Below are 12,658 nucleotides of genomic sequence, written 5' to 3' on the forward strand. Positions count from 1 at the left end.
TCAATCTAAATTGCAGAAATTCATTATTTCTTCTAACACTTACAGCATACCACCGACAACGATAGCTTAAACATAAATAAATGAGAATATAGTCATCGCAGAGACTTTATACCTTTGAATGAAATGTTCAGAATGAATTGCTGAAGAACATCGCCGTAGTCAGAAAATGGAAGAAGGAAAAAAGAGGGGGTTGGAGGGGGCGGGGGCTTGTGTACTCCCCAGCCCCTTTTTAGATAGTTTAGTATAAGATAAGGAGTACATCTTCAACGCAGGTTTATACCGCCGAATTAAAAATTAATCTTAATATTTGAGTGCTACTATTTAAGGGCTCCGCTGTTATCTCATTTAAAATGGCGTAACGGTTTATAAGTTTTACATATTTTAAAACCCTATTTCTTAGCCGTTCAGTCAGAATTTTTTTTAAAAAAAATGCATGTCCATAGATTCTTTAAAGTCTCGGCATTGTTTCTATTGACGTTTTTGTTTGAGAATCTAAGAACGAAACTAAGATAGTTGCTTCAAAAACGTTTGGTTTTTTCATGAAATTGAGTTAGGTTCATGCAAAACAGTGGTGATGTTAGCGAACCTGAAATATACTTCAGGTTAGAACCCAACACGATTTCCAGAACTGAGTTAGTTTTAGCCTCAATCATAAACAACACATATGTTATTAGGAGTAAATCCTAAATGTTGTAAATGTTACTTTCCACAGCAACGATTGTAGTATGATTCATATTTGGGTCCATCAAAATATTAAGAAAGTTCAGTTACATTTACAAGGACGTCATGATGGCTTAATTGAACATTTTTAATCATATAGACGATCAGTGAGCGGTAGAAAGTTCTGCAATTGATCTGTCTATTCCTTTCCGGCACTTCTCGTATCATTATTACACGTGAAATAACGGGTCTAAGTGAGGAATGAACGTGGTAAATCTGAAACCTACTCGTAAATGACGCTAATTGAGTCTGGAAATTGAAAGAAATGCTTTCCGGCAGGTATTTTCTTTTTTCAAACGCGCCTAACTGAATTTAAGAGAATAGAATATAAATTATGAATACGAAGAACCGAAAGCTATGTCCACTACGCTACTGCACCTATTTATAAGTTGTAAAATGATTATATTCAATATTCTTACTTCATATGCGAACCTCATGGATAAAAAACAAATATTGGTAGACATCATTTAATCTATTGTTCCAAATTATATTCAAAGTTTATATAAAACAGATTTTAAAATATGTCAGCTTTGTTTACAATTTCTGCCAAAAGCTTCGGTATTGTATGGTTTTTAAAGAAAACAGTGACTGAGTCATTAAATGGTGGTATTCAAACATATTACACTTCCGCTTAGTTCGACGGTCTAAACCCGCGCTGAAGATGTATTCTTTGTTTTATACAAAACTATCTAATCATGTGTCTGGGGAGTACACAAATCCCCTCTTCGTTTCATTTTCTGACTACGTCTATGTTATTCAGCAATTCATTCTGAACATTTCATTCAAAGGTATCAAGTCTCTGCGATGACAATATTCTTATTTATTTAAGTTTAATAGGTCGTGAAATTGGAACTAAGATAAGGTATTTTTACACTCCCGTTCTGATCATGGACCGTAAACTTGATCAATAAAACGTACCCAGAGTTGGTACAATGCAACACTAATAGACAGACAATTTCATATTCAATACTTACGCAGGGATGCAGTTCCTGACGATATTTTCATGCGTGCCATGTTTGAATACTGTGCTCGTGCTCGAGCTCTTTGGGCGGCAGCTGTATCAACAGCCGAAATACTGCGCAAACCAGCTGTATAATTTAGAATAAAAATATTTCTATTAGTATTATTAACTATAAAGATAAGAGTCTTGCAATTCACTAGCAACATAAAACATAGATTTATGATTTAAAGAAACCCATAGTTTAACCTCGTAATGCCACTGGCGGCTGATCTCGGTACGCTATTGGAATTCCGCTACGGTTACGAGAATAGGAGCGTGGTAACGATGGCGTCCGTTGCAGTCGAGTTGATTGAGTGGAAGCAGACGATAAGTTTTCTGTACTAACACTTGCTTTATTTGTGATTGTAGATAGTCGACAAAATTGACGAAAATTTCCAAAAATGTTTGCATAGGAAATAAATAGAATGTTCGTGTTAAAAAAAGAATTATATACTATTTTGGTTACATGTACAAAAATACTTTTTAACGAACTGTTACTAGTAATACGAGCAGAGTCTGACAACATATTGAAAACTAAACTTGAAGTTGTGATGTTCGGCAAATGATTACTCAGGTCGTCGTTTTGGTCGTTTTAACGATTAAAAGATCAAAATGAAGAGCAGCAAAATTGTCCTATGACATCAAACAGAAAACTAATTCTGCTATCAGTGAGAGTAAATTGAAAGCTCAATGAGACGTTGAAATTTTTTTTTGGTAACAAAATATGTATTCACTATGATGTTTCACCAAAGAAATATAAACATAGAAAATTCTTCTAAGAAACAAGGGTAGCAAAATGAGATGAAAATTTGATGTCATATTTAAAAAAATCTAAAACTGATAGCTAAATAAGATTTCAATTTGATGCTACTATCAAAATATGATTTCTACTTATTATAATTTTGATGTTCGACTTTTCTCGGGAAGGTTCTCATTTCTAACTAGCTGATGTGACATGGAATAAGCAAAACAACAAATTAATGCTACATCCATTAACGAATGTTAAGGTTTCGACACATATTAAAATTATGGAGCTGTTTTCCTGTGCCATTGGTGACATGGTTATTGATCAAGCCCTGGCCAGGATCAGTGTTGGGAAATTATCAAAAAATCAAAAATCGGTAACGCATAAAATTACTACTAATCTCTTACTCGATATTTATTATCAGAAAAATCACGGATGAGTTTAGCAATACAATGAAAATGTGAAATCCATTACGCCTTCTTCGATCTCATCATCGTGATAAGTTTTTCTTTCACACGTACTCATAAAATCATCTAAAGAGAAAATCAATCTCACCAATTATCAATGATGTATGATATTGATGATTTTATTATGCGCATAAACTGCCATATCAGTTTCGTCTGCCATTTTGCAGTAGCTGCGATTGGACAACTAGAGCTGAATATAACGGGAGATGCGGGAAGTTAATTAGAGTCCAACACATTTGTTTAGGGGGAAAATGTTCTCGTATGCAGCGAACCAAAATATTAATTTAACGTTATAGTACAAATAGTACATGTCCCTATACTATTAAACATGTTTGAGTACTAGGATTTTAGTTGACCAACAGCCCAACAGGGCTTACATCGTGATCGCCGAAGCCGCCAAAACACTAGAAACCCGGAAACTTCACACGGTTTCTCTGCTTTAGGGAGTTTGAGTGAGTGTAACACCGACTACACCAGTGTAGTGCATTGTCAAAAATGAAAATGCCATTAGCTGGTCTTCTACTAATAGAGCCTACAAAATACGATGAGAGCGTTTAACCAGAGACAGATCATCCAACGGTGAGAAAAATTGTTCACGATTTTTCAATAAAAATTTCTTCTACTCAAATGTGTAGCAATCACGTGATGATTTTATTTTGGTTACCGTTGCGTGAACAGTTATGGTTGACAACAGGCACATAAAATTGAAAACGAGAATACTAGATCAACATCGCTCTCTGTATATCAAGTTATAAGGTTTGTGATGTCAGGTGGTAAAAATGAAAACGATTATCATCGATGATTTTTTTCGACGGTGATCATTGATTTTTAATTTTTTGATTATGATTATGACAACACTGGCCAGGATTGATTATTTTTATAACATGATAATAATGCAATTTGTCTAAAAAATATAATTGCAGTGCAGTACATAGTGATACTATGCACTAGTCTTCTAATGCCTTCGCTAGCTCGCAAGCGTTACGAACCGAGCAGCAAAAATATAAACAACTAGCTAATACCCATCGCGCGTTGCTGCGACTTTCAACGAAATAGGAGGAAAACACAATTTGTTCCGAAGCGCCATCTGGCGGGCAGATAATCCCCAACCAATAGCACACAAAGACGCTTCATAACAAATGCCTACTATGTATAAATTTTGACGGCAATCGATTAAGCCGTTTGGGAGTCCATAAATCATATACATACAAACATTGACTTTTATATATAGGGGAACCCGGGGCTATTAAAACAGTGGGGGTAATTCGGACCCCCTCGATTTCTCAGAAAATAGCAAGACTTTCTAACTATCGTACGTATTCGTGGAACCGCTATTCTGAAACAATAATTTTGAAAACTGAATTTAATTCTTTGTTCTTTGTAGAAAGAAGATACAACGTGTTTCGTCGTTTTGCCATTCTCAAAACAAAAATCATTATAATGGAAAAACCGTGATTAAAGCAACAAATAAAAGATAAGTGTTTTGGAAAGCCTAAGGCTGCTACTTTATGGAAAGAATTTTGTTTGGGTAAAAAAACAGAGATATTTTAGAGACGCTCGCCACTTTTGTGCGATATGTGCGTACGGGGCTATTCGGACCCCCTATTCCGTCAACCACCGTTCAGCGGCTTGCGGCTGCGCACACCATTGCACACGCCACAGCAAAGAAAATACATGGGCCGCCAATCGACAGCTGTGACATACCAGATTGTTTTTGTAAAGCAATTTATATTATTTTTTGCTTCATAAGGAGTGTCTCTTGTAACTAATTCATAGGTAAACATAATTCCATTGTTAAAAAATTAAAGAAATATGACGGTCTGAATTGCCCTGTAGGGAAGTTCGAATTACCCCTACATTGAAAAAGGATGGATAACGTGGAGGTTTGCAAATCGTCGCCTAGCGCTGCCATTGAGTGGTGCAAATGAACCTTTTATGGCACCAAAATGTAGCTGAGGTTTCAAACTAACAATTAGGACTTTTGACCGGTAACTTTTTTAGCATCTATCCACCTAAAAGGGCGATTTGCTTAAGTAGGTCCAAATAGCCACGGGTTCCCCTATTGATTGAATGATTGATTTTATTGACCGGGTTTCAACCTAATAGGTCATTCACCCGTTGGTTCCCCTGTTGATTCTTAAATCGAAGAATCCCGAATACGAAATTTACAACCGACTTCTACACTCTAATAGAATAAAACGGGTTTCATGAAGCATGGTCCCTTCCTCCTACTTTTATTTTATTCCGCTTATGTGATAGATAACATAAATTAAATCAAGTTTGAAAGACTATTACTAAGCTGAGTAACGGTGTTTATATAAACCGGACAGCATGTATATTTGGTTTTTCTAATGCGTTTTGTCAAAAACTCTTAATAATAGCTGCCCCTATAACTAATCAACCCACATTACATATATTTTTTGTTTCAATTGGAGATGCTTTTTTCGGCTTGAAATAATCTACTGCTATGTGAGGGTGTTGGAAACCGAATCTAGGTGAGCTGAGGACAAAATAATTGGCATAGCTACCAACGCTATGCTCGCCCTTGGTTGTATGGTTCAGAACCGTTTATCACAATTTGTTGCCCATAAATCATTAGTATACACGATAAGAATGAAATAACAAGAATTTTCTTAACATATTGTGTTATAAATTAGCTCTTGTTAGAAGTTAAAATAACAGAAAATTATAACAACAAAGTGAAATATAATTTTGAACTCATTTTGTTATGTGTTTCTGATCGTGTATGGAATCAGAGACTGTCCAGTTATAGAAGATTCTTTTATTTTGACGATAATTGTAAGAAAAATTTCATATTTTTTTTTTCGATTGTAGAGGTTTTAACCTTAAGGTCATTCCCCCCTTCGCGTTAGAAAAATCTCTTATGAAAGATTTCTAACCCTATGTGCGGGGTCGGGACTCGAACTCAGGTGCGCTGCCTACAAGGCAAACGATTTACCAACTATGCTACGCCCACCCCAATTTCATATTTTGTTGGCGAATTATAAAATCGCGCTTTTTTTTGCGTGGCCCATTTGAGCTCGTTTAAGGTTGAACAAAGAAAGCGCTAAAATCGAAAAAAGCAGTTTTTTCCACACCATGTGTTAGATATTCATAAAAATCAATCAGCAGTACTGTAACAACATTCTACATAAGCTGATTCATTTTTATGAAGATCTAACACACGGTGCTGAGAAAACTGCTTTTTTCGTTTTCGATTCTAGCCCATTCTTTGTCCAACCTTAAGTTTGGAAAATATTTAAAATAGATCATCAAAATAGGTTATGAAAGGAGGCGTTTCCGTTTTTTCTTTTCTGCGGAACTTTGCTTCACCATATTAGACATTCGAGCATATGACGGAATAATAAAAACTATTATTCCTATGTTAGTAAGGTCAAATTACCTGGAGGATGTGCAGATGCTGGACTTCTGAGTCCTGAAGATTGTCTACGTTCTGAGTATAATGTAGTTAGAAGGAAAATGACGCGTGGATGAGTTAATGTTTTAAGAATTATATAGATGGTTAAGCTGAATGTTGTATAGATATTAAATTAAGAATAGAATTCCAAATATTAATATGTAACACGACACTTTGTTTATGAACACATACACTCAACTTAAACATCAAGAATATCAACAATAACAAAACACATACTTATCACCCCACCAGAAACAGAGTTTAAGCTACTATTGCTGCCACGCAGACTAACACTCAATGAGTTGGTACCATTAGTCGAAACGATATCACGATCTTTCTCCAATGTTCGCTGTGTTGCTGGATCCAATGAAGAGTACAGATTGTCTGCAAGATCCGGAAAGTGCCGACGGAAACACCAAAACGCACTGAAATAGAAAACGAAGCAATGTATATATATTATGTATATACGCTCTTATAATTTTTCGTACCATCGACTATGTCTTCTTGCATCACTATCCGCATCAGCGATTCCTTTACGCAATGCGTCTCTTAATAGAAGACTATTTCTTTCTAGTGCCTTTGTGGGCCATTCTTCAAACAGAAGGATCATAACCTCACATAGTGTGCTCCGAATATCTTTGGATTTCGACTGCATAAGATTTTGGGTAATTATTGGTACTAGTTTCGGGGCATGTGTGTATTTTATAACATATTTCAGAGCAATAGTTCCAGCAGATGATATAACTTTTGCTGCATTTTGGATTAAATTGATCAGTTCTTGTAGAATATATATGACAAATTGATCAATTCGATTTTTCAACGTTTTGCTCATGTATGCAAGGGTAATACATGCTTCGCGAATAACCTGTGATCTTAGTTCCTTCAAAATATCTAGGAATGCTATGGACAAGTCTTTCAACTGCTGTGTGAATGTAGGTGAACTTTGAACGTTGATCAATAATAACGAACGAATTTTTTTCAGCGCTTCAACTCGCTTCTCCCAGTCTACATTCTTGTCTCCTATTAATGTATTTATTGATTTCATGTGATCATCCATATCGCGTTGCGAAAATATGGTCAATTGTGGAACATTTTCAAACGAGCATTCAAATATCTCTCCTGATACTGCTCCGGCTGCAAGCAAATCACCTGAACCCTGCGTTTCAAATAAGGGTTTGCGAGGGGTGGCCGATGGAGTTCGTCTTACCAACCTCGTTGGTCTTGTTATTGCTGTGGCATCAACGTCATCACTGGTGACAGCTGAATTCATCGCTGAAGGGAGCAATAAACCATCATTCCGCGTTTCGTCAAACTTCTGCTCAAGAATCATCAATTTTGTTGGTGGAACTTCCTTTTTTCTAAGATCAATTCTCAGTTTATCTCCAACATGCTTGTATATTTCCACCAGGGTTTGAATTGCAGCATCTCGAACCGTAGGTGTTGGATCACCTAAGAGCACCACGATCGGTTGAATGTACGTTTTCACCGACAGAGATTGAGTTCCATATTCGTTCAAAGCATTTATAATGGTCTGCAAAAATTCCTCACGAACTTTTCCATTTTTATGCTTGAAACAAACAGTTAGCTTATCCAATAATGATTGTGGTGGAACTACTCTACATTCCATCAATTTGTGCAGTAAAAGTTGTGCTTTCTCCCGGACTGTATCGCGACTATCTCCTAGGCGATCTATTACATGTGGCAGAATTGTTGATGTGTAAGCGCTAAAATCTTGTCCAAGACGTACGATAAGTTCGGTGAATGCTTCTAGGGCACGTTGTGCGATCTAAAAATAAACATAATTAACATTTATTAGTTTTATATAACAAGCAATTTGGTAAAATGGGCAATACAAAAGCGGTAATGTTCTCCCTATCTGTAGAATCCTGGTTCTACAATGGCGATCAGAGACAATACCATCAGGAAATTCACGTCCAATGTTGCCTTTCTGTAAAGTGGCCACATTGTGTGGCTTTCTATACACCAGTTTTTTCAGCAACAAAATAACAGCTGACAGTCGCATTAGGATATATTTTAATAAGTATAACACGTACAATTATATAGTTACTTACCTTGAAATGACTGCCCACCATCCAAGGTATCAGTCCGTCTATAAGCAAACCAAGATCCACACACTCTATTGAATTTTCAGAGTCATTCAGATACAGTACTAAGTCTTCTGCTAGTTGCGCCTTGACTCTCATATCAGTTTTTGTCATTTGTGTTATGAAACCATCAATATCAGTTGGTTTGTAGTATGCCATCCTTGTCCGATTACAATATTGCGCTATTTGAAAAACAAATTATATCCTCAAAGTTCCTGTAATTAGAAACTTTCACTCGTTTACTATCATCTAAAAAGCAACGAAAATTAATACTGTACATATTAGGTAAGGAATAATTTCAGATGTGATAGTGTTAGTAGCTCAGAAAAGTCTTAAAAAGTATGAGTCAATATTTCTAGTCAAACATTTCAAATGTGCAAATGACAGTTTCTCTTTGTTTACTTTCTCTTTCGCTAATAACTCGGCGTTTATATGTTTGTTACTCAACTCTTATCAGAATAAGCTAGTCGACATCAGAGTTTTTCGATATATCCTGAAACAATATTGAAAAGTTTTAAGATGACGCCGTAATAATCGAAAGAGAAAGTAAACAAAGAGAGGTTGTCATTTGCACTTAGGACCATTTGACATGTTTGTCGAGATTTGATGTTTTCAAATTATGAATGCGGTTGACAATTTAATCGTTTCCAGCAAAATAGTATATATATGTAACATTTAACGTTTGGTGCCCACTGATAACAAACACAACCATAGACTTAAGAACGTTCTGAAAAAATTTCTGTATTGGCAATAATCTATGGGTACAAAGTAGATCTAAATACTGGTCTCACAGTCTCATCTCTACAAGAAATGAATATATCACAGTCCATCTTTTATACTTTGTTTATTTAGGGTTTTAATCTTCAAGGTCATTCGCCCGTTTTTTAGACTTTGTAATGTTTAGTAGCTTTTTCAAAAAAGATAATCCATATGAAGAGCTCCTTGTGTACGTAAAATATAGAATATGTAACCAATTATAATTGTCACAATTAAGGTAGACGAGCCCATATTCATCTCATTAGTCAGGATGTCACACTATTTCACCCATAGCTTAGCTCGCAGTGATTAGATTGCACTTAAATATGTATCCACATCTTTGCTTCATTTCTAAGAAGCAGTTCCATAAACAATCTGGCTTGGAAAATGATAAATACTCACGTTTGAGCGAAGTGAAAAGTCGAGTATAACGCACCCTTATTCATCCTGCCATTTGAGCAAATGCGTTAAAGAGACAGCAGACACTGCTCTAACTAATGTGTTGTAATGGGTGTCTTGACAGTAGATAACAAACGCCCGAAAGTAATTAGGCATTAGGCATAATTGGTATATCCTGATACAGCAATGATTCGATTATATCATGCTTATATATTTACATATGTATGCAATTACATATATACATGTAAGTATACATGTATACATATTTATATGTATGTATTTTATATGTTCAAAAATGCTCTCAAACCTGTGGCTTAAGCATTTCCTTTTGACTTGCAATAAGTTTCAAAGCTTTTGTATTTATTACAGTTGTTTCTTAGTTTACTAACTCTATTTGTGCCTTATGTATTTATAACTATTCAAGTAACTTCCTTGGCCTGATTCAAAATCTGTACAAACCAGGTTATCGAGTTCCATAAAATTATAAATATACTGTTATATACGTATAAGGATCAACCCTTATATATGACTAGGCGTAATATAATCGAAACATTCAGTTTTGGAACAGACGTTTAACGACACATAGTCACACCGAAAACAACCAAACAGATTTTTTTATTCAAGGCGGAATCACACCTTTTTTTTGCAGACACTCGCTTAGAAAAGTAAAAGTTGTTTCTTAGAGTTTGGAGTGAATAAAATATAACAGCTGACTGCCCATACTAGATTCAGAAACGAAACAAAAATCTTCGCAGTACTTTTTTGTAACTGTATGATCACTGATTTATTTCTAAGTAACGCATTCCCGAAAAACTACAAACATTACACATCTGACTTACTATCAGGGGAACTTAATTACCTGAATTGAAGCAAATCTCTGTTATATTTATCCAAAATACTCTCGAGTTATAGAAATTTCATTTGTATTGAGCGCTGGTTAATATTTTTCTTTAATTTCACCAAAACTATTAGCCATTATAAGATCACATCACCTGGAAAGAAAATTATTATTCATTAGAATACTCGATTAGATCAACATCAATTTTTTGTGGCTAATATGTTGTTTACGCACTTTATTTACATCTTATTTCAATGTATTGGTAATGTTGCTGCATGCTTTGGAAAAATTACTCGTGTGCGTTTTTATGAACAAAATGTTCACAAATGACAGAATATGCCAGATTTTCGACAATGATTTACAATTTACTAAAATAGTTTATTCCAATTTATTAATATAGCACTTGTACATTAATTTCTGGAGTGTATAAAATTGCTTTATATCGTAGACACGGTTGCTTCTAGTTAATTTGAATCAAAAACACAATTTTTGTGATAGAACAATTTAGATCACTATAATTTAAAGCACTTATTATCGTAGTAATCTAATAAAATAAGTAAACGCTTCATATTTTGCAAATTCGCAATTCGTCATCCATTTTGAACGTCAGATTTTTTCCAGAGATCCGAAAACAACACCACCTTATAAAACAGAAGGTCTTCTACCTGCCGGAAATACAGTTCATTTTTACGGTATTATATATACTTATAGTTATTAAAATCACCAAAATTCAATGTCTCATCATTAACAGTAACGAATGTAACTAGTTTTACGCCTTTTTTGCCCAAAGAATTAGCGATTTTTTGTATACTTTTATCAGATCCAAATCAGCACAACGAAAGCAAATTCACTACAGGGTTCTTCCATAGAAAGGATGGCTGCAATTACGTCAGTTTTGAACGGAGGGTGCACAAATCAACACACTATTTCACATCCCATGTAATTCACTTTATTAGTGCCCCTCCAGTGCGTGTTGGCACAGTAAAATTGAATTTCCCCGCAGTATATGTGCCATTCGAAAGCTATCAAAAATAATTTTGTTCTACTCAATCACAACTTTTTTCGCAACTTTTACCGAGTTTTACAAAGTTGAGCACTCAACAAACAAAGTTTTTTTTCCGACATCTCAGTACAAACGACGTTTGTTTTGCTGAAACTCGGAATATATATCGCTGAAAATCAGTAAATTATTATCAGTTGAAAAATTTTACTGACTGTTCAGCTGTGCGGAAATCACCGAAATGAATTGAGTGTGACTTGCTTGCCTGTCACACAAACACATAAAGACTACAAATCGTAATCAAATGCGCATCACTGATAGTACAGTGAATGAATTTTGAAATTTGGCTCGAATCAAACTCGCCGAAAGGGTGGTTGACAAAAAGTTTATTCGGTGTGTTCATTCTTGTTTATTTACCTAAAAACGCAAAACGCCAATCTCTGATATTTTTATATTTTTGGCGATTTGCCTCGAGCGAACCGAATCGTCGACATTTTTTTTGTTTGAATCCATGTACGAGAAATTGGTCGGGTTTAAATTTTTTCGAACCCGAGCCCGAGAGCTTGAAAATTGAACCCCACCCGAACCAGAAAATTTATAATTGTGGGAAATCGGATCTGAAACCAATTTGTTAAAACTCAAAATCAACCAAAGATCCTGAATATTTTAAATGTTAAGCACCCGAGCTGGATCCTAGGCTCATACAAGAATTATAGAATCACTGGAACCTGAAGTAGTCCCATACACGTATGCCTATGGCAAAACGAATTACTGGCAAGTGGAATTCACATTTGTATTTACTAATAAGGAACGTCGTATTTGTAATGTTCCGGTAAATTTATAAATCGTCGATATCTTAATCGGAAAGTAAGATAAATCGGCGGCTAACTCATGGGAAAACAAAAAGCTTAATAGTGACTGTTTCACACAACCTTGCACATCGTAATCAACTAAAATTTCTACTATGCTATATTTCACAGGAGGAAAATTGGGTAAACACCAAATTTCTCACTAGGGCGAACATTTTTATAGCATAAAATTTTTATAGCATAGTGCTTTCGCATAGGCCTGCTAAGCCAAGACAAGTTTCGGCTTCACTCCCGAATAGAAATGTACAGTAACAAAACCATGATTTTCACTGTGACAGTACAGTAATTTTACAATAATTTACAGTAAGTTTTAGTGTTATGCTACAATACAAAAACAATAA

The 12,658-nt window shown here is 35.2% G+C and overlaps 1 protein-coding gene across 8 annotated transcripts in view; it reads right to left on the reverse strand.

Moving 5' to 3' along the window:
• LOC131694589 (CLIP-associating protein) overlaps positions 1-11,332 on the reverse strand; it is a 29,427-nt gene extending 18,095 nt beyond the window's left edge. The window contains exons 1-9 of one of the 8 annotated variants that reach the window (XM_058983065.1): positions 11,173-11,332; positions 10,683-11,113; positions 10,470-10,602; positions 8,423-8,704; positions 6,839-8,136; positions 6,588-6,775; positions 6,336-6,386; positions 1,928-2,071; positions 1,695-1,808 (exon numbers count right to left, since the gene is read on the reverse strand). In XM_058983065.1, coding sequence (XP_058839048.1) covers positions 1,695-1,808; positions 1,928-2,071; positions 6,336-6,386; positions 6,588-6,775; positions 6,839-8,136; positions 8,423-8,614 — 1,987 coding nt within the window. In that variant the 5' untranslated portion in view covers positions 8,615-8,704; positions 10,470-10,602; positions 10,683-11,113; positions 11,173-11,332. Of the gene's footprint in view, positions 1-1,694; positions 1,809-1,927; positions 2,072-6,335; positions 6,387-6,587; positions 6,776-6,838; positions 8,137-8,422; positions 8,705-10,469; positions 10,603-10,682 lie in introns of all 8 variants that reach the window. The other 7 variants (XM_058983064.1, XM_058983063.1, XM_058983062.1 and 4 more) reach the window with 7 other exon arrangements.
• Positions 11,333-12,658: the final 1,326 nt, after the last annotated feature.

The sequence above is a fragment of the Topomyia yanbarensis genome, unplaced genomic scaffold (genome assembly GCF_030247195.1).
Source record: "Topomyia yanbarensis strain Yona2022 unplaced genomic scaffold, ASM3024719v1 HiC_scaffold_101, whole genome shotgun sequence".
NCBI classification, from domain to species: Eukaryota; Metazoa; Arthropoda; class Insecta; order Diptera; family Culicidae; genus Topomyia; species Topomyia yanbarensis.